This window comes from Panicum virgatum, chromosome 1N (assembly GCF_016808335.1).
Source record: "Panicum virgatum strain AP13 chromosome 1N, P.virgatum_v5, whole genome shotgun sequence".
Classification (NCBI taxonomy): domain Eukaryota; kingdom Viridiplantae; phylum Streptophyta; class Magnoliopsida; order Poales; family Poaceae; genus Panicum; species Panicum virgatum.
Genome location: NC_053145.1, coordinates 47,080,404 through 47,107,965, shown reverse-complemented (window position 1 = coordinate 47,107,965; position 27,562 = coordinate 47,080,404). Strand labels below are relative to the sequence as shown.

The 27,562-nt window shown below is 48.2% G+C and overlaps 4 protein-coding genes and 2 long non-coding RNA genes across 7 annotated transcripts; 2 read left to right on the top strand and 4 right to left on the bottom strand.

The window, feature by feature from the left end:
• Window positions 1–1,966: 1,966 nt before the first annotated feature.
• Window positions 1,967–5,696, top strand: LOC120656198. Of its 2 annotated transcripts, XR_005667833.1 has the most exons (3): window positions 1,967–2,286; window positions 2,422–2,695; window positions 3,762–5,696. It is a non-coding gene; the product is annotated as an uncharacterized LOC120656198 (long non-coding RNA). The 2 variants fall into 2 exon arrangements; XR_005667832.1 differs by having other exon boundaries at window positions 2,422–5,696.
• A 1,834-nt stretch (window positions 5,697–7,530) lies between these two features.
• Window positions 7,531–8,239, bottom strand: LOC120656197. The gene has a single exon (XM_039934231.1). The coding sequence runs from the start codon at window positions 8,166–8,168 to the stop codon at window positions 7,842–7,844; it is 327 nt and encodes a 108-aa protein (XP_039790165.1). The 5' UTR covers window positions 8,169–8,239; the 3' UTR covers window positions 7,531–7,841.
• A 1,427-nt stretch (window positions 8,240–9,666) lies between these two features.
• Window positions 9,667–10,118, bottom strand: LOC120653595. Its single transcript, XM_039931305.1, has 2 exons — window positions 9,840–10,118; window positions 9,667–9,690 (listed from the first exon to the last, which is right to left on the bottom strand). The coding sequence occupies exons 1-2, from the start codon at window positions 10,116–10,118 to the stop codon at window positions 9,667–9,669; spliced, it is 303 nt and encodes a 100-aa protein (XP_039787239.1).
• Window positions 10,119–16,976: 6,858 nt separating this feature from the next.
• On the bottom strand, window positions 16,977–20,301 carry LOC120656196. Its single transcript, XR_005667831.1, has 5 exons — window positions 19,997–20,301; window positions 19,143–19,300; window positions 17,694–19,023; window positions 17,345–17,401; window positions 16,977–17,258 (listed from the first exon to the last, which is right to left on the bottom strand). It is a non-coding gene; the product is annotated as an uncharacterized LOC120656196 (long non-coding RNA).
• A 1,134-nt stretch (window positions 20,302–21,435) lies between these two features.
• On the top strand, window positions 21,436–22,505 carry LOC120656195 (photosynthetic NDH subunit of lumenal location 2, chloroplastic-like). Its single transcript, XM_039934230.1, has 2 exons — window positions 21,436–22,129; window positions 22,264–22,505. Exons 1-2 carry the CDS (start codon window positions 21,557–21,559, stop codon window positions 22,360–22,362), a joined length of 672 nt encoding a protein of 223 aa, XP_039790164.1. The 5' UTR covers window positions 21,436–21,556; the 3' UTR covers window positions 22,363–22,505.
• Window positions 22,506–24,554: 2,049 nt separating this feature from the next.
• On the bottom strand, window positions 24,555–26,638 carry LOC120656194 (7-deoxyloganetin glucosyltransferase-like). The gene is made up of 3 exons (XM_039934229.1): window positions 26,481–26,638; window positions 25,854–26,370; window positions 24,555–25,774 (listed from the first exon to the last, which is right to left on the bottom strand). Exons 1-3 carry the CDS (start codon window positions 26,541–26,543, stop codon window positions 24,783–24,785), a joined length of 1,572 nt encoding a protein of 523 aa, XP_039790163.1. The 5' UTR covers window positions 26,544–26,638; the 3' UTR covers window positions 24,555–24,782.
• Between the last annotated feature and the right edge of the window lie 924 nt (window positions 26,639–27,562).

Sequence of the window (27,562 nt, the reverse complement as noted above, 5' to 3'; positions counted from 1 at the left end):
ATAGAGCCATCCTAATAAAGATGGAATATTCCCTTCAGAACTGGGATGGCTCGATCCCGCAAGAACGAGTGAATCACTTCCACGACATCTCTTTCCATGAGCTCCTATCGGGCGTAGTTCTGTTGGTGTGGGGCGGGGCTCAGACTAGTAGCCCAAGACGGAGCTTGGACAACGTGGGGTTGGAGTCCAGGCAATGCAGGGCGGATCTTGCACGGCATGGGAGCTCGGTTCGGTGCGAGCAGGATCTTAGATCGGCGCAGGGGGCGGAGCACAGGTGGAGCCCACTCGGTGCGGGTCGGAGCTCTGGGCGCCCGCCTAGGCAAAGCTACCCGGCAGCGAGAGAGAGAGAGAGAGGCCCACATGTGGAGGGTGTCACAAGGGAGGAGGAGGAGGAGGAGCCATGGCCGAGGGAGCTTGCGCTGCTTCAGTGAAAGAAAGGAGGAAGGGAATGAGTTTCCGAAATGTGTGCCCCACGTAATGGTTGGCAGTTCCATCCTCGTACCTTTAACAAAATAAAAATGAAATCATTCCATTCCTTTAACCAAACACGTAGCATAGAGCGAGCTCATCTCAAAATCAGGAATGGAACCATTTTCCTTCCTCACTAGATCTCCGGCCAAACGTTAGCGTAGATTTCCAATTCCATTTCGCTCTCTGACCAAAATCTGCTAATAGGGATGTAAATGGTACAGATATTTCTCAACTGTATTCGGATTCGATCCGGTCTATAAGGGTTTTTATCCGTCCGTATCTGATTCTGAGTATTCAATATCTGTAACCAATCCGTATCTGAATACTCAAAAGTTACATTTTTTATATGTCAAAACTAGCACTATCCGTATTTGACTCCGTATTCGAACAAAAATATGAAAACAAATACGATATCAGTAATATCCGTCCGTATCCGATCCGTTTACATCCCTATCTGCTAAAAATGATTTCATCTCACATCTGTGCTATTTTGAATAATTCACACTTGAACCACGTACGACCTACACAGTTTCGCTCACCTCGCCGGCCATGCGTCGCCGCCATCGTCGTCCGGTGCGGCGATGACTACAGGAACACGACGGCGAGCCGCGTGAAGTAAAGGCACCGGCGCACCTCGTAGAGCAGAGCAGGAGTGGTGGCGCTGCCGAGGAGGGCGCTCCGACGATGACGTTCCCTGTATCCCTGCGCGTCGCAACCCTTTCCCGCAACCGAGGGTCACTGACTCACGGATCGCCGGCGCCGGTGTCCGTTGACGGAGTCGTGCCGCGTCGTGGGCTTCATGGGCAGGGTTAATGAAACCGGTGGGAACCGGTCCCCGGTCAAACCGGTCCGGCCCGGTTACGGTTTGGGCCGGTATCAAACCGGCCCCAATTTAAAATTCAAATTTGAATTCAAAAATTAAAAATTCTCAAACCGGTCATACCGACTGATAAAACCGGTCAAACCGGCTGGTAAATCAGTCAAACCGGTCGGTATACCGGTCGGAACCGGTTGCACATGCGATTTTGAATTTGGATTTGAATTCAACCGGTTTCCAGTCAAACCGGTCCGGTAAACCGCTACCGGAGGGCAGCGGTTTGACCGGACCGGTCGGATTTGTAAACCCTGTTCATGGGTCTTCACAGGCACGCGTGGGCCGTTCCTCATCTAGAGTCGGACGTCCGTGTGAGGGCCTAGGATGGAAGCTGCTGGTTTGTAGTATTTTATGGTAGGTATAAATAATGCACGTTTCCAATCTAAAGAAAATAAATAATGCACGTTTTATACAAAAAAGGGTAATAATGCGCGTGCTCATGGGTTCGTCTGCGCAGATAAGCGCGACTCACCACCTATCACATCATTGGAACCGATGATTAACCTCTTGCGGAAGTTGGGTACAGATTGTGGTGCCAGCCAATCGGGGCTCCAACCTTATCTAAAAATACCTCCTTCAGATATTATATTATTCGGAGAGAGAGAGGTAGCGTTTGTTTGAAGGTAATGGCTTTGGTACAGCCAGCCGTAATTTAATCCACTCGCACGGCCGCTTCCCATTAACCGTTCTTGTATCAAACGGCACACGCATTTTCTCCTTCCATTATCTACTAGTCGCACATTTTCAGAAAGGGGGACCGTGTGTCTGTTCATTCCCCTTCTCCCCTTCTCTCTAGGGTTTGTCTCTCTCATCTCGCATCCACGGGCGATTCGCGCATCCACCGTGCGCATTTCTGGATCCGGGCGGGATTGGAGGGGAGAAGAAGGAATGCATCGGCGAGATTGAAGCAGGGGGAGGGGGGAGCGCAGAACCCGATCAAGGTGAGATGAATCCCCAAGTGTGCATCAGACAGCACATCCTAGCATCCCTCGCTCCCTCTCCTTTCCCCCATTCTTCAGTTTCATTTCTTCTCTCATCAATCCCCGACTCGAATCTCGCCGGAGGATGGCTTGCAGGGGAGATTCCGGATGCGGCGGCGAGCAACGGTGGGCTGCTTTACCACGAGGTTCATGAGGGGAAGCCCTGCGTCGTGCACTGCGTCAACACCTCCCTGCAGGGGCCCTTCTTCTCCGTGTTCGACCTCGCCGCGCTCGCCGCCGACCTCGACCAATGGGAGCGCCTCGTCATCCTTGAGGGCTCCTAAAGCCTCGGCGCGGCCAATGCTGCCGGTGGGGACTTCCTCACCAAAGGATCCCACAACATCTCCCTCGGAGTGACTTCACCATCCAAGTCAGTCCAGGCCTTCCAAGCTCCTTGTAGATTTAATCCAGTTGTGTTTCATAGGCTGGGTTGGTTTGACTGATTTGTAGATTGCAGCTTGTTCTGTGGGCTCAGTTTCTACTTGTTTGTCTATTAAGATAATTAGAATTTAGGGGAGTTTTGCTTGAGCATTGCTGTTTGGATCCCTTCGATTGATTTTGTAGTAGGTGATTCTAGGTTTAAAGTGCCAGTGTATACATTAATAAGATGGAGACTAGAAGTGCCTAGTTTAGAATGAAAAGAAAATTGTCTAGACAATGCATTAAATCAGGTGATTGCCAATGGTGGCGCCATGTGAGGTCTGCACGTGATAGTTATAGGCTTTGTCCTTGAATATATGATGATTAATCATGCTTTGTTGGATACGAATGGGACAAAGGGACTATCAGTACTTCATATCTTAAACTATCAAAGAACTGAATTGAAATTTGCATGATTCTCTACAGGCGATTTGATATGGGATTTTACTAGCAAGAAAAGCAGCTCTGTTTGATATTGTGTATTCAAAGTGCCTGATGATTTTTTAATGTTGCCTGACATTTGTGTTCTAATTAAGATGCCTGATGATGTTTATTATTTTTCCTAAACCACATATCTGATGATGAATGAGGCTTGATGAATGCTTTGTGCTTGCTAGTAAATCGAATGATTGCTTGTGCTATTTTTAAGCAGCTTTCAGAATTGGGCTTTATCTGTCCTGGCCTTTTTACCTCTCACCTATTTTAGATAAAGTGCTCTGCTTCAATGTGGAGGTAGTTTTTATTCACGGGAGTTTTATACGTTGAGAAAAGCAGCTCCTCCTTAGAATAATATGCTTTGCACCACATCAGACTTTGAACCATATTTTTGTACATATGAATACTCAATCAGGCTTGCTTAATCAATATATTTCTGTAGCAGTTAAAATGAGGATAACATGCTCCAATGTTTGTACTACCGGATTATTTATCTCAGTAGCTTTTCACTACTTTTATGAAAGAATTTGTGGTCATCTCTTCACCATAGATTTTTTTTACTCATAATCACTGGTCTGCAGACATTCCGTGAAATATAGAGACTACTAAGCAAAACTAATGGCAAAGTCATTGGTGATGTTATGACTTCTTCGTCTCTTGCGGTGCGTGAAAATACTAATCTTGATGATGCCACAAGGTTGCTACTTGAAACCAAATACCGGAGATTACCATATAGTTGATAGTACAGGGAAACTAGTAAGTGGATCCATCCTTGTAGTTCTGGTTCCTTTTGCTTTAGATCAATACCCTTAACAAAAATTTTTGAGCATTCTTGTTTGTAACATATGAAATTTCCATTCCTGAAATTATGCCTTTAGGTGATGATATGCCATCTTCTTCTACTGATTTTAGTTCTTGCAAAATGCTAGGGTTAGGTTGTGTGGGTTTTGATTATTTTTGCCTGTTCATTTGTTTTAAGTTGCTTCTAAGTTCATTATAGTCGTGGGGTTTTTCTCCTTGGTTGATTAGGTTGGCTGGGAGATTGGGTGCTGAGGTTATGTGCCACTGCCATGCGTATGTGGATCCTGACAGCTGCTGGGTAGCCATGTTGGATTTAGCCTCCACGCAGTTGCATGGCTTGGGTGCCTACAGAATAGGTTTTGCTCCTGGGAAATTTGGACAGGTCCGAGCTTGTGGTCTTGGCTCATGATCCGGAGCTTGGGCCTTTGGGTTTATAGTGCATTAGTCAACCAAACCGTTGTTTGTTCTACATAGTAACAATAACAATGATGGTGGTGTTGTTGACGCTGTGCTTTACTACAATTGAGTAAGGCTCCCAACTGAGCATGCTCATCAACTCTTCTGGGAGCTCTGTGCTCTTGTATCATGCAAGGCAGTAACCGCTGTTTTTACCGAGTCTATTTTTCAATTTCCTTTTAGATTAAATTTGCATCCATCCATCTCCTTTTACTAGGTCTATTCTTCTGCATGCTTGTTAGCTTTTTTCTGTGTTAGCTTTTTTCTGTATGGTTGTTGCCTTTTAATAAATTTTAATAGGCATTTTAATACTATCCTACTAGCATTTAAAATGTTCACATGAAGCAATTTAGAAAAATTCCCGCTTTTTGCCGATTAGTGCATAAGCATTGCATGCAACTTATGCCAAACAACTAGCATTCTGGTAGAACTTATAAGCATTTATAGGTAGTAATTAGGCGACAATATTTGTTATAGATGGGCAATAATATGGTTCCCAATAAATATTTTCCTCAAATCAACTCAACAAAAATATCAACACTAGGTAAGCACTTTAGGCAAATTATATATAGGAATTAGGCAATAATATTATTATAGATGGGCAATAATATTGTTCCAATAAGCATTCCCCCCAGTTCATTGTTTGTGTCTGGTTTGCTGGTTAGTTGTACAAATAGGCATGAACAAGCTCACAAGTCACACAAAGGCTTGAATTGGGGGATTTGCTGGTTATTAATACTGATTCAATTTCTTGTTTTGCTGGTTAGCTCATCATCAATTTAGGCGATTTTGCTGGTTATTAATACTGATTCAATTCCTTTGTTTTGCTGATTAGTTGTCCTCATTAATTTAGACAATTTGCTAGGTTATTTGTACTGATTCAATTCCTTGTTTTGGTGCTGTAGCAGGCTCACACAAATCTGATGATGGTGTCGGTCAATATTTTTTTGGTGCTAGAGAATGAGGCCTGAAGATTTATTTTGTTTGAATGTTTGGATGGGTGAAAATTGCCTTTGTATATGCTTTAATTTTCTTAGAGTTCTTCATAAATTTGCTTAATTGGTCTCAAAAAGTTGCTCCATGTAACCATTGAGTTGAATGACAGTATTGGTGAAGTAGAAATAATATAACGTGAGCAGATTAGGAGGGGTGGTGGTGGTTGTAATTCTAGTAGATTTTTTTTGTGATACTACCTTTTTTTATATACTTTTTGATGTACCGACTCAGTGAGTTCCAAATATGGAAAGTAGTTTTTTTTATTCTATTGGTCTTTCCTAATCAGGGGTGGCCGTACTGTCGGACTAAATTACGGCCGGCCGTACGTTAGAAGTCCTTGTTTGAATGTGTTAAAGTTGAGTGCTAAGCTATACTCATAGTTTCTTCTAAAATTTTTGAGTTTTAGCTAAAATTGAGCTTCCCCGTTAGTATTCCTATTTGGATATGCTAATGTTAGAGGTTAGTCCTTTGGGATCATTTGGATCCAAACAATCGCCTTATACACTATAATTCAGGTTGCAAGTGGGTCAGGTTTGGATCAACCAGTGACCGACCCAGCTGACCCATAAGCATTTATTTTGGGTTTTGGGTTAGTCCGACCCATTGCAATATTTACATCAGTGACCCAATTGGTTAACCCAAAACAAATGCAGCCAAGTACGTCGCCGACTCGCCGTCCGCCCGTCCGTCGCGGCGGTGCTGTTGCTGGTGGTGGTGGTGTGCTTGGCCGTGGGACTCGTCGCTGGTGGTGGTGGTGGTGTGCTTGGCATGCAGCACGGCGACGAACTTGCCCAAGATCTCGGAGCCGGCTTGTACCTCCACCCGGCGCTGGAACGGGAGGCCCTCTCGGAGCCGGGGGGTCGTCGCTCGTGCTGGCGATGCTGCCGCCGGCGCCGGCCGCTCCGCTCTTGAGGGGCAGCGCGCGGCCGCCGCCCGCCATGTCCGGCCCCGCCTCCGCCGGCACGGACCGGCGCCGGCTGCCCCTTTCGCTCTGGCGTGTGCTGCTCCGCCGCGGCCTCGTTGCGGCGAGGCCTTCCGCGGGGATAGAGATGGGAGGCTTCGCCCCGCTGAGGAAGGCGGCGAACCGGTCGAGCACATCGGGGTGCTCCCGACGGAGCCCCGCGCGCGCGGGACCTGACGGCGCGCGCGTCGCCACGGCCCTCTCCGAGTCCGACGAGGAGGCCGAGCAGCTCGTGGTGGTGGTGGTGTGCTTGGCCAGACCGGCGTCGCCGCGCTCCGGGAGCTGCGCACCCTCGCCGCCGCCCAGCAGTCCGTCACCAAGGCCATCGTTGAGGCCGGCGGCGTGGCCCTGTTGACCTCGCTGCTCGGCCCCTTCACGACGTTGGGGCAACAGGAGGTAAGAAGTGGGGGCTTCTATGTGCTGGATCTCTGATGATTTCCCCGGCATGGCTGCACTAGCAAAGACCTTGGATCTCGGCGAGAACGATGATGGTAAGGCTCTCCACCTCAGTCCTCTGATATTTTGTTGGGTAACCCAGTAACCCACACGGTTGGACCCAGAGGACACCATAAAATCTGTGGGTCGGACGAGGGCGCGTTTAGTTCTCAAAAAAAAATTTTGGTTGTCAAATTAACAGTTTGACCAGATATCGGGAGGATTTTTCGGACACTAATTAAAAAACTAATTTCAGAACTCACCTGGAAACCGCGAGATGAATCTTTTTAAGGCCTTTGAACGCATCATTAGCACAAGTGGGTTACTGTAGCACTTATGGCTAATCATGCACTAATTAGGCTCAAAAAATTCATCTCGCCCTGTACATCCAAACTGTACAATTAGTTTTGTTGTTTAACTACATTTAGTACTCTATATACGTGTCCAAAGGAGAGGCACAAATTTCGAGGTGAAAATTTTTTAAAACTAAACGCGCCCAGAGTTTTAACACCATTCTATATTGTTTGGGTTTTGGGCCATCAGGTCAACCCGATAAAACCTGCATCCTGAACTATAATTAAAAAAAAGAGATACACCTAACACGTGTTGCAGCGCCCGAGCGGTCGGCTTTCGTGGTATCTTTTTTATTCTATATGATATACATGATCATTGGCCCCTTATGTATTTTTACACGTTAACAGTTGAGTCAAGTCCTTTTCTTTCCTTAAAAGAAAGAATAAAGTAGTTATTTTCCAAGCTGATTACGTGTCTACATATCACATTATTGACCATCCCTCACTCCCTTATGTAATTTTACACGTAGCAATCGTGTAATTAGCCGAGCGGACCCTTTTACTAGTATGGTTTCAAAAAGGAAAAAAAAAAGAACCCTTTTGTGGTTCTCGCTAATTCGGAAGGTGTTTATTGTTGGAGCTAATGGCAAGCATCCAGCAAACACCCTTGATCCTTCTCCATCCAAGAGGCAAGAGAAATGGCGCGCGAATCCTGACGATCATTTCGAACACACGATTCCTGCTCCACCGCAGCTGGCCATCACGCGCCGAGTAGTGGCGCGAGGGAGCGGTCCAGCGGAAGAGGAAGACCGCGAGCGTGCCCGCCGCGTGGTGTGGTCGATGAGAAAGCAGTAGGCGCCGTAGAGGCCCCCGCAGGCGGCGGCGGCGTGCCGGAATGGGGCGACGAGGTGGAGGAGCAGGGCGGCGGCGAGGAAGACGACAGCGCGGGCGGCCACGCCGACGCGGTCACTGTAGTGGCAGGCGCCGTCGTAGAAGAAGAGCGCGTCGTCTGTCTCCAGGTCGAGGAGGCGGCTGCGAGGCGCCATGGCTTCGAGGAAGGTCGATGGCGAGAGGAAGAAAGCTGATCGTGTGGTTCTTTTGGATGCGGCGCTCTCAACTCTCGTGGTGTCGGCAGTGGACTGATACTACTGCCTTTTATAGGAAGCAAGAGCCCGGCCCAGCCTTTCGTTCGAGCCAACAGCCGGTAGGAGGGGCACATGACAGAGCTCAGACGTTGACTTGATTCTCACGTGGAAAAAATGATAGCATATTTTTCTCCAAATAAAAAATGAGAGCGAGGATGCTTCTTGTCCTTGCTAATTGCCTACTCAACATTGGTGTGTTTCACATTCCAAACTAGGAACTAGTTTATCAATCAATGCTTATTCGTTTGTCAACAGATTGACAGTGATTGGCAGTGAGAAGAGAGGATGAGCTAGCCTGAGCGTGACACGGGCATCGCCTATTATTGATCCGATCCCTCAAATTATTTGGGCCCAGGTTTCTTCAATTATCTAAAGTGATCCATGAGCTTTATTTTCAGATGATCACATTTCTCAATATTAGGCTAGAAATACACGTATGTTATTATCTAAAATGAAATAATCCGTCATAAAGTGATAGCATAATTTTTTTTTTGAGATGGACTTGTGACGTACTCATTATATATTAAACTAAACATATATATTCCTGGGCTCCTGGATTATAAAGTCATATGCAGCTTGTAAACTCCATATGGTGCGCTCGTGCTGTTTGAATATATATGTTAAAGTTGAGTGATAAATTTTAGCAACTATTAGAACATCACCGTTAACAGCCTGTTTGGGTATGCTAGTGTTTTTTAGTCTTGGTTAAAGATTAGCTTACTTCATTTGTATTCTTGTTTGGATTGGCCACTGAAGTTGAGCACTTTTAGGCATTAAGTTCTTGAATCTAAACACTTCCTAAATAGACAAGTTAGTACTAAGTAGCCATAAGTGGTTATGCCGTCAAAGATAGGAAGCAGCCAGAACGGGAGAGATTGTTGTGCAGAGAAGAGGAGCAAAGCAAGCAACTACCACCTTCTGTTTTTTTTTTGAGAGAACGACTACCACCTTTTGTTACTACTCCTGTTCTAAATTGTATCTCCGATTTTAACAAATTTATAAGAAAACACACCAATATTATAACATCCGATTAGATTTATTAAATCCACCATAAAAGGTACCTAATCATTTATATATTACATGCATTGCTACTTATATATCTTTTATAAACATGGCTAAAATTTATATTTAGGGGATATAATTTACGACAAATCTAAAGTGAACTATACAATCACCTGATATTCAGCTAGAGACACAAATTAAGCAGGCGCCTACTCTTGTTTCACACTTGCACAGGCTGGTTGTACTGGTACACTGTAATCGGCTAAAATACAGGACTGATGGAAAGCGAAAAAAAATGCAAGCCATTCATCTTAGCTTCCAGGTTGAACGCTGTGAGATTATGAACATTTTGTCTGATTTGTACAATATTGACACGCAATCTCCAAGCATATATATATCACAGATCAATATATCGCTCATACTGCCATACATCAAGACAAGAGTCTCAGACCAGCTGCCTGATGTTCACAATGGGAGGAACACACAGACAAGACTACACTCCACAACCCTGTTCCTGGACTAATCAACTTGATCATTACGGAAGATGGCACCTGCGCAAATCCTACTGACCCATGAGTTCTGCCCGATCGTACAGCCGGCAGAGGAAGGCCGCACCGCGCGGTAGAGGAGGAAGCAGTAGGCGACGACGTAGGGCCCTGTGCAGACGGCGGCGGCATGCGGGAACGGGGCGACGAGGTGGAGGAACAGTAGGGCGGCGACGACGAGGAAGATGTGCCAGAAGACGAGCGCGTGGGCGGTCGCGCCTACGTCGTCGCTGCGGTCGTAGGCGCCGTTGAAGGAGAGCACGTCGTCCCTCTCCAGGTCGAGGAGCCGGCTGCGAGGCGCCATGGCGATTGCGTCCCTGCCTGCCTGGACGTCGGCGGCAAGAGCGGCGCGGAGGAAGATAGAAGACTACTGAATGCGACGTTGCTCCTGGCGTTGGCTATATGTAGTGACTAGTGAGATGTTCAAAGTACGATCCCAGCCTAGTGGGGCCGGGGCCAATTAAACCATCGAAGAATCCAGACTCGCTACTCATACTGTCATACATGCCACTTATAAAAATTGAGGTGAAATGCAACACATGGGCATCGGGTGAGATTTTATTTGAAAATATTAAGTTAGTGAATGAGAACAAAAGTTGAGGAGGCAGTTAGGAAGAATACATGGTTAGAAATAGTATGTGCACGTGAATAATACATCACAAAGAACTATTGTATCCATTTGGTTATAAAAAATTTTATCAAATAGGAAATTTGATTAAATATTGTAAGTAAAATGGCCCCATTAGTCCATTGTTTTGTAATTTTGGTGATTGAGTAACAACGCAATCAATGGGACTAATGAGTTTGTCAAGTGAACAATTATAGATTCCAGGGATGAAGAAAAAGGCCAAACAAAGCAAAACACGAAGAAAGAACTCAAAGAAACGCTGAATTGGACGAGTTCTACAGAAAACAGTAGCACCGGATGAATCGGTGACGCAGCACCGGTCTAACCGGTAGGCGTCGGATGCACCGGTGCTATAGCACCAGAGTAATCTGAACGTCTGCACGTGTACTTACATGCAGGCATTCAGGTCTCTGAACCTTTTGAACGGTGGATGGTCCGTCCTTGTAGAACGGATGGTCCGTCTGTGGTCCACGTCATCGATCCATACCTAAAAATCGCATCCACGTCATCGATCCGTAGAGTTCTCTTCTCCCTCTCCCTCCCTTATATCTTCCCACAGGGAGTTCTCTCTCACGCTCCCTCATCTTACACTACTACAGAATACATCATCGCCAATGCCCCATCACCGTCGGTTTGTTTCGAACAGGCGGTGATAGTCTATCACCGCCGGTTCCAAATGGACCCGGCGGTGATGCTTACATATCACCGCCGGGTCGTATTACGAACCGGCGGTGATATGTAAGCATCACCGCCGGGTTATAATAAGACCCGGCGGTGATGTGTTCTCCACCTATTTTTTTTCATTCTCCTCACCCCCACCCCCCCTCTCTCTCCGGTCCTTAGATTTTTTTTCCTCCTCCCCCGCCGGACCTTATCCTCTCCCCCGCCTTCCTGCCGCGCGAGGTCCGGCGCCGCTCGCCATTCCGTGGTCCCCCGACCGAGCCCCGAAGAGCTGCCGCGCGAGGAGGTCTGGTGGGCCCCCGCCGTGTCGTCGCAAGGAGCTACCGCGCACCCGACTGCTCGGCCCGCCGCGAGGAGAAGCCGCGCGAGGAGGTCCGGCACGCCCCCGCCCCGCCGTAGTGAGGAGCTGCCGCGCCCCCGACCCCTCGGCCCGCCGCGAGGAGCTGCTGCGCGAGGAGGTCCGGCGCGCCCCCGCCCCGCCGTCGTGAGGAGCTGTCGCGCCCCCGACGCCGTTGCGTCTTTGGATCCTCTGATCCGCCCGCCGGATCCTCCGCTCCGCGTCCTGCCTGCTACCCTGCTGCATTGCGCACACTTTCAGGTACGCCGCCCGCGCTCGTACGTCTTCTCTTTATTTCTTTCTACTGAATTTCGGGATCCCATAGCTCAGGTCAGCTTCGTTTGGTTGCTCGCTGTGGTTCAGTTCTGCGTATCTAGGCCCTGCTCCGGCATTTATCAGATTTGTGGTAGCATAGGACGTCATTGTGCTTGCTCCACTGGAATTTCAGTTGTAGTGTGACACAAGTGGTTGGACTCTAATCGCCCAGATCACAAAGGGCCTGCATTTAACTACCTGCTTAAACATATGGTACAATCATGTGCGTTCAGGTTTTGTTGTCTATTAGGCTTCCGTTTTCCCTAATCTCTTGTGTTCCTTTTGCTGCCTGTCTTGGTTCGGCTATTTCTCTGTGCTGAATATTTAGTTTATGCCTACATGCAGCAGAGTGATCAGGTTCCATTGAGAACTGATCGGAGCAACAATTTTTTTTTTTGTGACATTCGATTTCAGCAGCAAGCCGTGCAGGTCGACGATAGTAGCAGCAGCTTTTGTGTTGCATTGTGCCGGTCGACAACTACAGCATAGAGTTCATCAAGTTCTCGGCTTCTAGCAGGTCTACTCAATTTCGTTTTAAGTCTGTGCAGTGTCCGTTTCAACTAGATACCTGAAAATTATTGTGACATCGACAAGAAAAAGTCAGTTAGCAACTTCTCTAACTAGATACCTGAAAATTATTTCTACTTATCCTTTATATGATTTGCCATAGCAAAATGGAATTTGAGCAAACCAAGCTTCTTTACTCATATGTAGCTGGTTGTGCAGCTAGTAGCTGAGTATAGCATAATCTAGGTGGAATGCATAGATCATATCGTTCTTATCAAACATTGTAATATATTTTGTGTATGGACTCTTAGTGTTCAATCTTGATATATGGACTCTTTCGTTTAATCTTGATGTATAAGATTATATGGTTGGACTTTGCTACTACAATTACATATTATATATGCTGTACGAATGGTGCAATATGATTATATGAATATATTTTTTTGATGGAAAAAAGTCATCACCGCCGGTTCAAAACAGAAACCAGCGGTGATGAGTATGCATCACCAACGGTTGGCGCCCTCATCACCAACGGTTTGAGAACTGGCGGTGATAAGCCTTCTTATCACCAACAGTTTTACAACCGGCAGTGATGGCCCCTCTCATCACCATCGACTTAAATCCAACGCCCCCCAAACCGGCGGTGATAGCCATTTCGAACCGCCGGTGATGGGGGGCGCTGGAGTAGTGTTATCTCCTCCCTACTGCAGGTGGCCGGCGTCGTGTGGTAGGCAAGGAGAAACCGCGGCACGAGGCTGCAGGCAAGGAGCATGGAGGCAAGCGGCGGCGCAAGAGGAGCCGCGAGGCACGGAGCCGTCGATGTGGAGCAACCGCGCGTGGGGTTGTGGCCGAGCGAGGCCGGCGGCGCAGAGCCGTGATGGCGGTCCAGAGCAGCGGAGCCACGGCGACGGCGCAAGGCTGGGGGCGCGGAGCAACCGCGACTCGGGGCTGCGGCTGGGCTGGGCCGACGTTGCAGAGCCGCCGCAATGGTCTAGAACAGCGGAGCCACAGCGATGGCGCGGGACCGGCGGCGCGGAGCAACCGCGACACGGGGCTGCAGCCGGGCGGGTCCGACGTCGCAAAGCCACCGCTGCGGTCCAGAGCAGCGGAGCCATGGCAATGGCGCGGGGCTGGCGGCGTGGAGTAGGCGCGGTGCGGGGATTCGACTAGGTGGGGCTGGCGACGCAGAGACGCGACGGCGGTCCAGAGCAGTGAAGCCACGGCAATGGCACGTGGCGAGGCGCGCGGCTATCATTTTTTTATTAATTTTTTATCCAATCTGTAGGGGAGGGTCGTGGCGTGACCCGTCCCTAAAAATCGATTTCTAGGGACGGTCCATGGCATGACTCACTCATAAAAATCGATTTCCAGGGGCGGGTCACACCATGACCCGCATTTAGAAATCAATTTCTAAGGGCGGATTATGCCATGACCCGCCCCTAAAAATTATTTTTAGAGGCGGGTGCGTTAGCCACTCCTAGAAATAACATTTTTAGCAACGATAACTTGGGCGGGTCTGGAGTCCACCCCTAAAAATGGCATTTTGACCATCCTTACAAATAATTTGTGTATTAGTAAGTGGTTATGCTGTCAAAGACAATAAGACAGGAAGCAGACGGAACGGGAGAGATTGTTGTGCAGAGAAGAGGAACAAAAAAAAGCGGCTACCATCTTTTGTTACTCGTCCAGTTCTAACTTATATCTCTAATTCTAACAAAGTTTAAGAAAAGGCACCAATATCATATCATCCGATTAGCTTTATTAAATCCACCATAAAAGGTACCTAATCATTTACTCGCATTGCTGGTATGTGTGTGTGTGTGTATACACACGACAAAACTAAAGTGAACTATACACAATCATCTAATATTCAGCTAGAGATACAAATTAAGCTGGCGCCTACTCTTGCTGCACACTTGCACAGGCACTGTCAAATTGCGATCGGTTGGTTGTACTGTTACACTGTAATCAGCTGAAAAACAGGACTGACGGAAAGCAAAAAAAAAAATTGCAAGTCATTCATCTTAGCTTCCAGGTTCAACGCTGCGAGATTATGAACATTTTATCTGATTTGTACATTATTGATATTCAATCTCCAAGCATATACCACAGATCAAGATATCACTCATACTGAGTGGTGGAGCTCCCCATACGGCACCATGGGGCAGTTGTCCCAGCTTAATTAGCGGCACAAAGACCCCCTCCTCTCCCTCCTCCCCCATGGCAGCATGAGTGCTGGTCCTCCAGACTTGACAAACCAAGATCAAGTTCTGCCCCCACCAAAAATCTTAAGTGAGCTACGCCACTACCGTCATACATCAAGACAAGAGTCTCAGGCCACCCGCCTAATGTTCACAATGGGAGGAACATACAGACAAGACAAGACTACACTCCACAACCCTGTTCCTGGACTAATCAACTTGAATCCTACCAATTCATGAGTACTGCCCGATCGTATAGTTTGCCTTCATCGTGCACTGAGCAGTACGGCGAGAGGACGCAGGCTGCAGCCCGGTGGTGGAAGAACGAAGGGTTGAAGTCCGCGTCTTGCGGTCGAGGAGGAAGCAGCAGGCGACGATGTGGAGCTCCGAGCAGACGGCGGCGGCGTGCGGGAACGAGGCGATGAGGTGGAGGAGCAGGGCGGCGACAAGGAAGATGGGCCAGGAGATAAGCATGTTCGTTTTTATTAGAACGTCCATGGGAATATGATACTGATGCTTTACACCATGGTAGAACAAATACATATATTTTGCTGCATAAGGTCAAGAAAATTGTTTTGCTTCCACCTGCTGAAATTGTGAAACATGACAAAGCGCTTGCTGAAATTTCTAAGAATGATAATGCTTTAGACCCACCTGCTGAAACTAAGTTGAAGGGAAGTGCTTTAGTTGCTCAGACATCTCTTAATGTTGAAAATTATGTTGATGCAGCACCATGCCATACCATGCTTTGCAGACATGTTTTGCTTTCATATGTTCCTACTCTTATGTCTAGCAAAGTGCGCCTTGTTGTTCCTAACCTTTTTGTAGGAGTTGGATGGTGGGATGGAGTCAAGAACGACTCTAATTCAAGAAGTAGAGGATGATGAGGACATCACCATGATGGAGGCACTCAAGCCAGTTTTATTATCAAGCTACAAGTCATCGCCAACTTGGACTGCGCGTTCAGTTCAGATTCAGCAGACAGCCCTGCTCTCCAATGGCAATATCTCCCTCATATGGCATCCAAATAAGGTATTCTTGGATGTGTTGGAAACCTAAAAACAAGAAGCTTCTTTTGGTTCTTGTCCCAACTCCATAAGATTTGTGGATCATTTTGTGTGTCCACGACAAGGTGCCGTGTGCCGTGTCACCTGTTTTGGGCTGAGTTGGCCTTTGTATCATGTCAGACCCTATGCCCATGTTGTGGGCGCCCCCCTGGTCGCCCCCTTTCTGGTATAAACTCAATAGCCGCAGCACATTAGGGTTGGGCTTTGTTTAGTGCTTGAATTTCCCTTGAGAAACAGTCATTTTCATTGTAACTTTGACGTCAAGTCATTTTGCTGTAAATTAGGACCCCTGTTCTTGTTCTTCACCATTGTGGTGAACCCCATCTTGTTGTTCGCTTCATACACATCTGCAATTTCAGATTGCGCATTTACCCTTTCTTACTTGTGTTTCTCGATTCGCTTGCAGAAAAAGCCTTCTTGGCGAGGTCAATCAAATTGTGCTTGATTGATAACCGATAGAGCAGCGGTATAATGGTTGTAGGACTTTGAATCATGTCTGATTAGAAATCCGGATCTCCAATGTCTAGTCTAAACCAATCAAATTTACCATACCTCTTGGAAGATCGGGCAGGTGCTACATCATGGAAGTGGTTCTTTGGAGGCAAGGTTTCTGCCGCTGAGGCAAACAAATGGCTGAAGGAACGAGAACCTTCGAGTAAAAACTATGTTATGTATTCCATCCCAAGAAAAATGTAACTCTCGCTTTTGAATAAAATAAAAAACAATGCAAGAGTTGCATTCTCTTTCAGGACGAAGGGTGTATTTTATTTACAGCAAGGGTGGAGTGGAGAGTACATATGTGCGTGATGACTGATTAGAGTGAATGACGCGTCAACGGATATTAGAGTGTCTCTTTGTTTGGGCGGTGCTAGGATTTCTCATAGGGTGTTCCCAACTTAAAATACGTTTTATATAACATGCTAATATATAAGTATAGAATTTATGCAATACAATCAAATTTTAAAAAAAAAAACATAATACGTCACAGCTGAAGCAAGCAAAGAGATGGAGAAGCAGAAGCCCTCATTTTGCTGTATATTTCTGGAAGATAGATGCAATTCACTTCTCTTAATGTTTCAACTAATCTACAAGAAAATTATATGATGTATCGGTTTACAGTTCCAATGACCATCCAAATTCCTAAAGTCAAACAGAAATTGAACATAAATCAATTCGCGCGGGAGCTGGCAATCACGATGAGAATGGGCCAACCCGGACCTGGCCTTAAGGCCAATTTTTGAGGCCATGGGCCGACCCAAATCAACATTTTGCCTATGGCCTTGATGACCCAACGAGCATCATGGGTCGACCCAAATCAGAAGACAAGCATGCAATATCATTGTGCGTGTGTGCATGGGTATTGGAGAGCTCAGAGGTCGTGTGTACAGAGCAGCAAGATACCTCACATCAAAAATTTCAGACAAGATAGAGAAACCTCCCTCGGTAGCATAGCCAAACTTCCATTCAAAAAAAGTTCTGACACAGCTCCTAGCATTACATGATTCTAACAGCACCGATCAACTCTTGGTTCTTGCTTCTCTAGCATGATGGGCAAAACACTACGAGTATGATAGAAGAAACTACTTGAAGATTTACACAGACGGCTTGCGAAAAAGACAGCATGTTCAGACTACAGAGTTCAGACTCCAACTCCAGAGCCACGAGTTCAACACTCAGGTGCTGCTCTCTTCCTACTAGTTGTTCTTAGCTGCAATGCAGGAACATGCGAGCAACAGTCAGACCAACATCTGAAAACATTTTCAGGCTATGCAAAAAAAATTTAACGGGACCTACAGAATCATCTCCTGGATGTTAATCAAGCGGGTCATGCCTCATCAGCGTCCTCATCACCTACATGTTTAGTACAAATGAGTTGATATAGAGATACAATTATACAATTAGGGTCAAAATCATACTTGAAGGATGAAATTAAGTAGCATGCCAAGGTTCATAAAACATCAAAGAATAGAGAACAGAGAACAACAGCAGCTTATGACAGAGCATTACTGGCACATAGTTATACAAATGGTGTTTGTGCTACATGAGCAGACAATTATAACAGCCACCAAGAACATAAGAATAGAAACCAATTACTAACAGCTCCAATGAACACGAAAATGTGCATATAGTAGAAGACAAATACCTTCAGCCAAGATGATGTCATGAATTGAATCTATTATGCGTTGAGTATTACTTGTAGCTCTTATCTCTTGGAGGAACACTAGAGCTTCAACAATATCTAGGGTCATCCGACTTTGAAAATCCAAGAGAACTCTAGACCCAGTACTAAATGCAGACTATGATGCTATTGTAGAAGCAGGAACTGCTAGTATATCTCTCACCATAAGAGTCAATGTATGGTATTGTACAAGTTATGCCTAGTTGTGCAACTATTTTCTCAAATTTTTCCTTTCGAACAGCTGAGCTTTTTATATACTTCACAGACTCCCGTATCTTGATGATCATTGGGTCAAGATATTCCAGCCCTACTTGACATATCAAGTTGATTACATGAGCAGCACAGCATTGATGGAACATCCTGCCACCAGATATTAGCATGTTTTTATTGAGCAAATGGGTTTTCAATAACTTCATCATCGCCCCCATTATTTGATGCATTTTCAAGGGTCACAGAAAATAGTTTGTCTTCGATCTTCCACTCTCTTATGAACTTCTCTACCGTGCTGAACATTGCCACTCCCGTGTGGGGCGTCTCCAGAGCTGTGAATTTCACTATTCTCTTCTGTGACTTCCACTCATCATCAATATAGTGAACACTAATGCATATGTACGCAACCATTACATTGGATTTCCATAAGTCCATTGTCATAGAAATTTTGGATTTTGACTTACGGAGCAAAGCTTGCAGAACTAGCTTCTGTTCCCCAAATGCTTTCAGACAGTCATTGTGTGTTGTATGTCTGCAAATTATCTTGAAGGTTGGGTTTAAACTGGGACAAATCTTCTAAACCCTTCATACTCCACAAGTGAAAATGATAGCTCATGCAACATGATCATTCTCATGAGCTCTTTACGTGAAACAGCCTGGTTAAAGGTCCAAGGCCCTAGAGCTACTCCATCTGGGATCATGATAGAAGCACTTAAATGGCCAGCTACTCGAAGAGCTTTCTTCCTTTCATTGCACCTTTTCAAATGCTTGCGCAATGAGGTTGTTCCATGTTTACGCTCAGCACAGATTTTTCATGCACAATGCTTACACTCAGCGGCAACCACTACTCCATCAACACGGATTGGTTCATACTCTTTCCATACCTTTGACAAGAACTTTCTCATAGGCTCAAAAAATGATCCCATGTCAGTATCAATTATCTGAAGCCCTTCTGTTACTGCTTCTTCCGCTTCATCCTCAAAATCCTCCTCTTCTTCTTCATCGTCATCTTCTTCTTCATCATCATGAATTTTATAGTCGGCATCTTCATCATCATCAAACATTTCGGTATCATCAGTTAAACCTGATGAGAGAAAATGGCATAAGAAGTTAACATTCTAGTTATAAAACACATTCCTTATGAGTAGAAGGTATAAGGCATTAACAGTTCAACTTGAAATAAATTTTAAAAAAAATACTCACCACTGTAAGCTTTGCATATGTTTACTATTGAAGGAGACAACTCCACTGGTGGTGGAAGCCTTGTTTTTGCTTCACCAGGTGCCACAAATGAGGTACCCATTCGGTACACTTCATGAGTCCCTTCTTCCTCTTCCATTTTTCTCCACAACTAAGCGATACTACAGATAATATAAAATTGCTAGTAATTAGAAACTACTTTCCTAAAACTGCTCTTGAGAAGAGTAATTTAATCCAAGGTGAAAGAAACAAAGAATGGCCATAGGCTTCCTTGGTACCCATAGGCTCCCACTTGTAAACTCTAATTGGACCCGTGTGTCTATTAAACAAATAGGAGAAGACGACAATATTATCAGAGGTCAGTAGAGTAGGTGGAGACTGATAGGCACATGCTACCACAAATTGACACCACCTTCGGACTAGAAAATTTCAGAGCACTACAAGTAACAAAAGGCGGGCATATATTATTACACATCTGATCTAACAACTGGATAGATGTGCAAAACATTATCCTTGAGCTAAATGATTTGTACCCACCTTGTACAATTCAGCGTAGCTGCAATTTAAAATGGTCAGCATTGTTTCGTCAGGCACGAGCTGTGCAGGCACTTATATACAATAGGAAAAGAAGAGCGGTTGCTTCAATTTAAAATGTTGCTATAATCATTTAATTATCCGACAAGAGCACCAAAATATTAACCAAATTGTCCTCTCTTGTTCATTCCGTCGAACAGCTTGTGTGCACAACAAATGCAAGAGAAGAGACCCTAACTCGAACATATGCAAGAAGCTGAAACTAAGCATCCAGGACTGAAGAAGTACGATCACAAAACAGCGGGAGGTAGCTGCACGCTCACCATGCAGGCACGAGTGCAGGACAGGAAGGAAGCCCTAGAGGCGTACGCTTATGTAGAGGAAATGGGATGAACCAGTGGCTTTGAAGGGAAGTGTGTGCCTAGGGGCTACGGAAGCCACGCAAGCGGTGTGATTGGGTCACGCCGTGGCGACTCGGCATCCACGGCGCGGCGGGCGCAGGTCAGGAAGCCGCTGAGGAGGGGCGTGGCTGCAGGCGCGCCGAGGCGGTGCTCGAGGCATGGGCCAAGCGGGTGGGTCTCGCGCTGGTGACCCTAGGAGATGGCTACACGGCAAGAGGGGAAAGAAAGAAGAGACGAGAAGCTTACCGGAGGGGAGACCCGCCAGAAGGGTGGGCGAGCTGCGGAGTCCTCGATACACTGTTCACACTGGTACTGTTCATCACTGTAGCACACGATCTCATCCGCCCGTTCCGGATCGGACGTCTCACATTCCTCCAACCTCACTCTGCAGTTGTTTTCAACAACTGCAGAGGATCTCGTTCCCCGCTGCCGGGGGGGACGGTACGCCCGCTGTCGCCTGCTCACTCGCCTCCATGCCCAAGCGGAGGAGTCTGGCGGCGCACACGTGGAGGAGTCACGGGTTGACCCTATCCACCCATCGGATCAACAGATTTTAATTTTAAATGAACTGTTTCTCATTTGAGGCCGACACGGTGATCCATTGACCTTGCTATTGTGAGTTGGGCCAGCAACCCAATGAGTAGACCCGGGCCATTCTCATCTTGAGCCGGCAAAGTGTAGGTGTGCAGAGAGTAGAGCACTGTGCAGACATGAAAAGCACTGAAACATCACTGCAAGAGCGAAGCCAGCACGCGGTCGGGTCAGCTTCATTGCACACCAGCATCAGCTTCATCGTGGAACCTACTGATTTTGCAAAAATTCATAGGGGTCGGTGGATCCCGACGCCTAGCTACAGCTTCACCCCTACGTCACTGCTCCTGTTGCCCGCAGTCCCTGCGGCAGCGCTGTGCGAGCTGCTCCTGCTGCTGGCCGGCGTCGGGGCCGTCGGCCGTCAATGGCTCTGTGTGTGCTCATGCGCCATGACAGCCTCACACAAGGAGTCAGCATTGGAATACGAACAAAATTGAACGGAGTAAGGATCGAGGGGGTAAAGATTTTGGGCCCAATTTTTAGGATGGGCCGCGGCCCATACGGACCATCCTCTAGCTCCGCCCTACCTACCTAGTTTGATGGGGCAACTGGCAACTCAGTCAAATGACACACGATTAAATTCTTGAACCATATTTGCCATTGCAACCGATGATTCTGAAACTTTGCTCAGCATTTCTGAAACAAAAGCGTCCAAAATCTCCTTATCCATTTCTGAACCTCAGAACCAAACAAGCGCAAAAGCTTTGCACATTCATCCACTGAAAGGCCCAAAAAGCTCCAAAGCGGATAATATCTGTAACGCCCCGGTGCTTCCCTTCCATTCCAACCTCAGAAAAACAATCTCCTACCTGCCCTAGACGCCAAGGCGACAATCCTGCTCAACAGTGTCGCTTGCACCACTCCACTCAGCTCTCAGCTTCGCCAATCGCCATGGCCACGCTCGCCATGCGCCTCATCCTCTGCTCCTCCACCTCCTCGTCCCCCTCGCAGCGCCGCCGACGGCCCCTGCCTCCCGGCGCCACCGGCGCGGGCGGCTCGGACAAGCCGCCGCAGCAGCAGCAGCAGGAGGCGCCGGCGCCACACTCCGCCACGCGGCGGCTGGCGGTGGCCGCGTCCACGGCGCTGGCCGCCTCGGCCGCGCTCGCCGCGCGCCGGCCCGCGGCGCCCCCGCCCGCGATGGCCGCGGAGGCGGCGTTCGTGCCCGCGCCGACGCCGCCCGGGGCCGTGCCGCGGTGGGGCACCAAGTCGTACGTGCGGGAGCGCTTCTTCGAGAAGGGGCTGACCGCGGAGGAGGCCGCCGCGCGCATCCGGCAGACCGCGGAGGGCATGCGCACGCTGCGGCCCATGCTGGAGACCATGTCCTGGAAGTACGTGCTCTTCTACGTCCGGCTCAAGTCCAAGTACCTCGACCTCGACCTCACCACCGCCATGGCCGGCGTCCCCGCCGGCCGCCGCGCCGACTACGTCCGCGTCGCCAACGAGCTCGTCGACAACATGACGGAGGTGCGCATGACGATCGTGTCGTCCAATTTTGCACTGCTGAATCCCGGCTGAAAATGCGGTTCCTAACTGTTTTTTTTCGTTTTCTGAAACAATTTTCGCATCGCGTTCTGCGGTTGTCCGTGTGGTGTGTGCAGTTCGATCGCTTCGTGCGGACGCCCAAGGTCTACGAGTCCTACCTCTTCTACGAGAAGACGCTCAAGTCGCTGGATGACGTGGCAGAGTTCTTCGTCTGACGTACATATACTGTATAAGTTGTTCTAGGATATATGTTGTTGTAATTTGGCTTTCGATGAAGCCTTCGAACACAATTCTTTTAGAACAAAAAGAAACATAATTAATTATTTTCGCGCAACAGACGACCTCGGCGCTGTGATTAGTTCACCTAGGAATGTGAATACTGTTCATACGCGATGCTATTCTCTTATGATCTCGCAATTGCTGAAATCCACTGCAACACTGGGGACTGTACTTTTTTTTTTTAAAGCCTCCCCTTCTGGGTACAGATATAGTATATGTTCTTGTACGCATACAGAAGTGCACCACACACTCACACCCCTACACACATACACAGACCTACATCTACACACAGAAAATAAGATCGTGTCATTTGTGATATCGGCAGAGCCAGCTCGGTTCTGCAGACGACAGGCACATCGTACTGACCATTGTGGCGTCACGCGAGGGAGGCGACATGAAACTTCACCGACGACAGTCTCCTGCACAAGAAAACTCATGGACCCAACACGGCCGCCGAAGCACACGACAGCGAAGAAAAGAGAAGCCCGGAGTACTTTATTCCACGAACGTGACGCCGACTCTCTCATCTGAGCGCCGCCGGGAAACCACAGCTCATGCTGCCACCGGCCCGGAGGGGAACCTCACCACGAGGACCGACGACATCAAGACGAAGGACAGGGAGCCCAGAGCAAGGTCCAACTGCCAGCACCGAAGAACAGCTCTACGAAAGACGCCGCAAGATCTGAACGCGGCCGTTACATCTCCGGCGGTGACAAAAGAAGAGAAAGTCCAACGCAGCCATCAACCAACGAAGGCAGCCACGCAGACAAAGCAGCCATGACTATTCTCCAAGAAGAAACAGCCGCAGCACACAAAAGCTCACATCTGAACTCAAAAGGAAGGAAACAAATCTCACGCACCCCGCAGCAAGAAATGCATCTCCGTCACCGATTATGACCCCCACGTCGAGCCGGAGGAACCAAAGGCCTAGCAAACGCCAGATCGACACCTCCAGATCAAACCTAAACTACCATATTACTAGATCTAGCAGAATATAGTAGTATATACAACCGGCTGATGAACTCCCCCGGTTCCCCCATCCACTCCGAAGCCGGCGAGGTCGCCGGAGCGGAGGGGAACCGGCCGGAGTCGCCCCGAAAACGATTACGCCTCCTTGTCGCCTTCTCTCTACTGTAGCGCTGGAAGGAACTGGAAGTAAAACGGAGAACAGACCAGCCTAGGCCACGATTCTCTAGGCCCACCTGTGTAGCGACTTTGGGGACTGAACTGAATGACCCAGATGCTCGCCGGAGAATATCCTTGGCCATGGCCACCTAGGCCTGCGGAGTGCTCTTTGACTCGATTTTTTTTACGAATTTTCAAAAATATACAAGCAACCTAAAAAATTGTAAACCTACCACTGCCGCTGAATAAAATGGCTTCAGCCGGATGAACCGGCGGTAGATGCACTGTCGCAACCCTATCCTTGATTCAGCCGGTGGAATTTTTCTAGCCTGTGCAGCTCACTTTCAAAAAAATCATATAATCTATATAAACTCGGATGGATATAAACTTTATATGAAAATAGTAGACCTACAAGAGAAATATAACTTTTGTAGTTCAAACTTTTCTCATTCAAAGTTATATTGAGACTCAAATAATCGACAAAAATTTCAGATCTAAAATTTAAATTTTAGTGCAAATACTGGACAGCACATCTTCAAAAATTATAATAAAATATATGAACTTGTACGAGATAAAGTTTAAATGAAAATTGTAGAACATCCGACCCATTGAAAATGAGTCCGCTAGCGAGGGTTATGGTGTTCGATTTTTTTTTATTCGAAGCCATTTTGGTGCTCAAATAATTGACACAAGCTTTAGATCCAAAATCAAATTTTAGATCTAAAGGTTTTATCGATTATTTGGGCACCAAGATACTCCAAATGAAAATGAAAAATGTTTGAACTACAAATATGTAGATCTCATCGAGATCTACAATTTCATATAATTTTCGTATAATATTTATCATATAAATTAGTTATGATTTTTTAAAGTGAACTATCTAGGCTAGAGAAATTCCGTCGGATAAACCAGCGGTTGCCATGATGCACTTGCCGCCAGTTCATGACTTGAGCTATATAGAAATGCAAATTTTTAAGTTGGGCGTATATTTTTAAAAATTCGTAAAATAAAAAAAAATCCTCTGACTCTTCTTCCGCGGCGGCGGCGGTCGTCCGCAGACGGCCGCGCTGTCGATAGCAACCAGAAACCACCCAACACGACGAAAGGGGAGCACCATATTTTCCAAACGCATACATCACGACGTCTCAAAAGTTGGCTGAAAAAAAAACACGACAACGGATATTTCAGATTTGAGATTTTCAACGGCTCCGGCGACCCGGATGCATCGCAGCTAGCTTTCCTCGACGCTTCGTGAAAGCGAAAGCGTACGCCGCCGGCTCGTGCCCGAGAGCAGCACGTCGTCGATCAGCGAGCCGAGGTTCGCGAGCGACTCCACCGTCGCCCGAGCGGCGGCCTCCTTCCACCCCGCCGCCCGGCGCGCCATCTCGCTCCCCTTCCCGTCCCCGCGCATCGCCTCCCGTATCCTCGCCGCCACGGCCTCCCGCCTCACGTCGCCGCCGACCTCCGCCGCCACGCCCCACTCGGTGCACGCGTACCGGCAGTTGGTCTGCTGCTCCGCGAAGAAGGGCCAGCACAGCATCGGCACGCCGGCGGCCAGGCTCTCCACGGTCGAGTTCCACCCGCTGTGCGTCAGGAACAGCCCCACCGCCTCGTGCCGCAGCACCGCCTCCTGGTCGCACCAGCTCGCCAGCAGGCCCCTGCCCCGCGCCGCCTCCGCGAACCCCGGCAGCAGCGTCGCCGCCGCCGGGCCGGTGCCGCCCTTCACGACGTCCGGGCGGACGACCCACAGGAAGTCGTGGCCGCTGCCGGCCAGCCCCCACGCGAACTCCGCCAGCTCCTCGCCGCTCATCACCGTCACGCTGCCGTAGTTCACGTACACCACCGACCGGGGCTTCCTTCCTTCCAGCCACGCGAGGCAGGCGGGGTCCTCCCGCCACAGGCCGCAGCTGATCGCGTCGAGAGGGCCTCCGGCGGGGACGACCTGCTCCGCGACGGACGCGAGCGGGCCGATCGTGTACACGGCCGGGATGATGGCGCGCATGGCGTCGAGGGCCGGCCGCTCCAGCTCGTCGAAGCTGTTGACGATGACGGCCGCCGCGGACTCGGAGCGCTCCACCTCGTGTAGCTGGAACGTGAGCAGGACGTCGTTGGGGTCCGTGGTGCGGAGGAAGCTCGGGAAGTCCTTGAGCCGCATGTGCTTGCTCATGCCTGGCGCCCAGCCCACCGGCATGTCCATGAACCCGTTCGTCAGCTGATCTTCGTCTGCACGGCCAAAAAGAAGAAGAAATCTGATCGGTGATCGCTCCCCTTCGATAGATCGGAGAGCCAGAGCAGAGCATACCTTTGAGCGGGATGATTCCTCGGTCGATGAGGGGGCGGAAGTTGCGGTAGCCCATGTAGCCGCAGGCGCTGGCCGTCCAGAAGAGCGCGCACGGCACGCCGAGCTCCGTCGCGGCGTCCACGCTGAAGCTCATCAGGTTGTCCGCCACGACGCAGGCCACGGCGCCGAGCCCGGCGAGCAGGCTCCTGAAGTGAGGCGGGCAGTGGTGCTTGGTGGCGTGGCTGATGGCCGCGGGGTCCTGCGTGGCGTCGGCGTTGGACGCCGGCAGGCCGTCCGGGATGGTTGCGAAGCGGAAGCCCGGGAGGCCCGCGACGGCGGCGGCGCCGCGGGAGCGGACGAGGCGGCGGTGGTTGTACTCGGTGTTGACGAAGGTGACGTGGAAGCCCCTGGCGTGGAGGATCGTGGCGAGCTTCAGCATCGGCGTGATGTGGCCCTGCGCCGGGAACGGCAGGCACACCGCGTGGGGCTTCTCGCCGGTGGCCGCTCGAGTAGCGGCGGCGCTCATCTGTGCTTGCGCCTGGGAACAAGGGAAGGGAGGGGACCGAATTGCTTGGAGCTAGCTTTCTTGTTCCTGCAAAGTGCAAACTAGGCAGGGAAAGACTGAAAAGTAGTAGCTTCGGCACGCACCTTTTGACTTAGAATCTTCCAAATGCTTATCCTCGTAGCTTTCTTTCTTTCTTTTTGAAGCATCGAGCAAGTGTGAAGTGTGTTCAACCAGCCTCCACAGTAGATCTTCTATGTAGTGTCTTCGGCTATGAATTAAGTGCTTTATTTATTACTTGTCCATTTTCTAATCTGTCCGATCAGACTCCGTTCTTATCACCTCTTTCATTCTCGATGTGAGAGTCTTTATCTCTCAGACTTATTATTGTATAATAGTTAGCTTTTTCATGGTCCACTTATTTCTCTCACAAAATTTCTTAATTTTTTTATTGAAATCGGTTGTAAGCTTACACAGCTCATCTCTCTCTCCCTCTCTCTCCCTCCCTCCACCTAAGCATTCAGCCTGCTTACATCCTATTATTATATATGCTCGGAGCGAGTTGTGACCTTTATTTCCTGAACCGATGCAGAGATGGATAAAGTAAGATAAATCTGCAAATCTGCAAACTTCCAAACCTTGTAAAATAAGAACCAAAGGAGTCCGAGCAAAAGTGTTTCAGGAGACAAAGAAAGAAACAAAGAAAATGAAAAAAATTACAACTAGGCTTCTAGATATAAAGACAATGCTTTCTTATGTTTCATCTTTGCTCTAAGAAAAACCAGAGCAAATTCTATCTTGAAATGCCTCCTACATGCATCTGGGTGTGGTTGAATACCCATGAAAATAAGATCATTATGCTGCATCCATATGCACAAGCTCGATCACCTCCATGAAGAACGGGATCCCTAACTGGGCTTTAAGAGAGTCGAAAGCAGACCAAGGATCATCTTGGGTGACTTGCAAACCTATGGTGGACCAGCAGTCCCTTGCAAAGGAGCACGTGAGGAAGAGGTGTGCAAGATCATCCTCATGGTTAAGAGAGCAGCAAACACAGTTATAGGGGGAGAGGACCATATTCCGACGTCTCAAGAGGCCCCTTATGCTTAGTTTATCTCTGAGAAGTAACTAGAAGAAAACTTTGTGCTTGTTTTGGCATGCCGATTTCCAGAGCCAAGTGAAAATTGGGGGTAAATTCATATGGTTAATCAGGTGCTTATACGCCCTA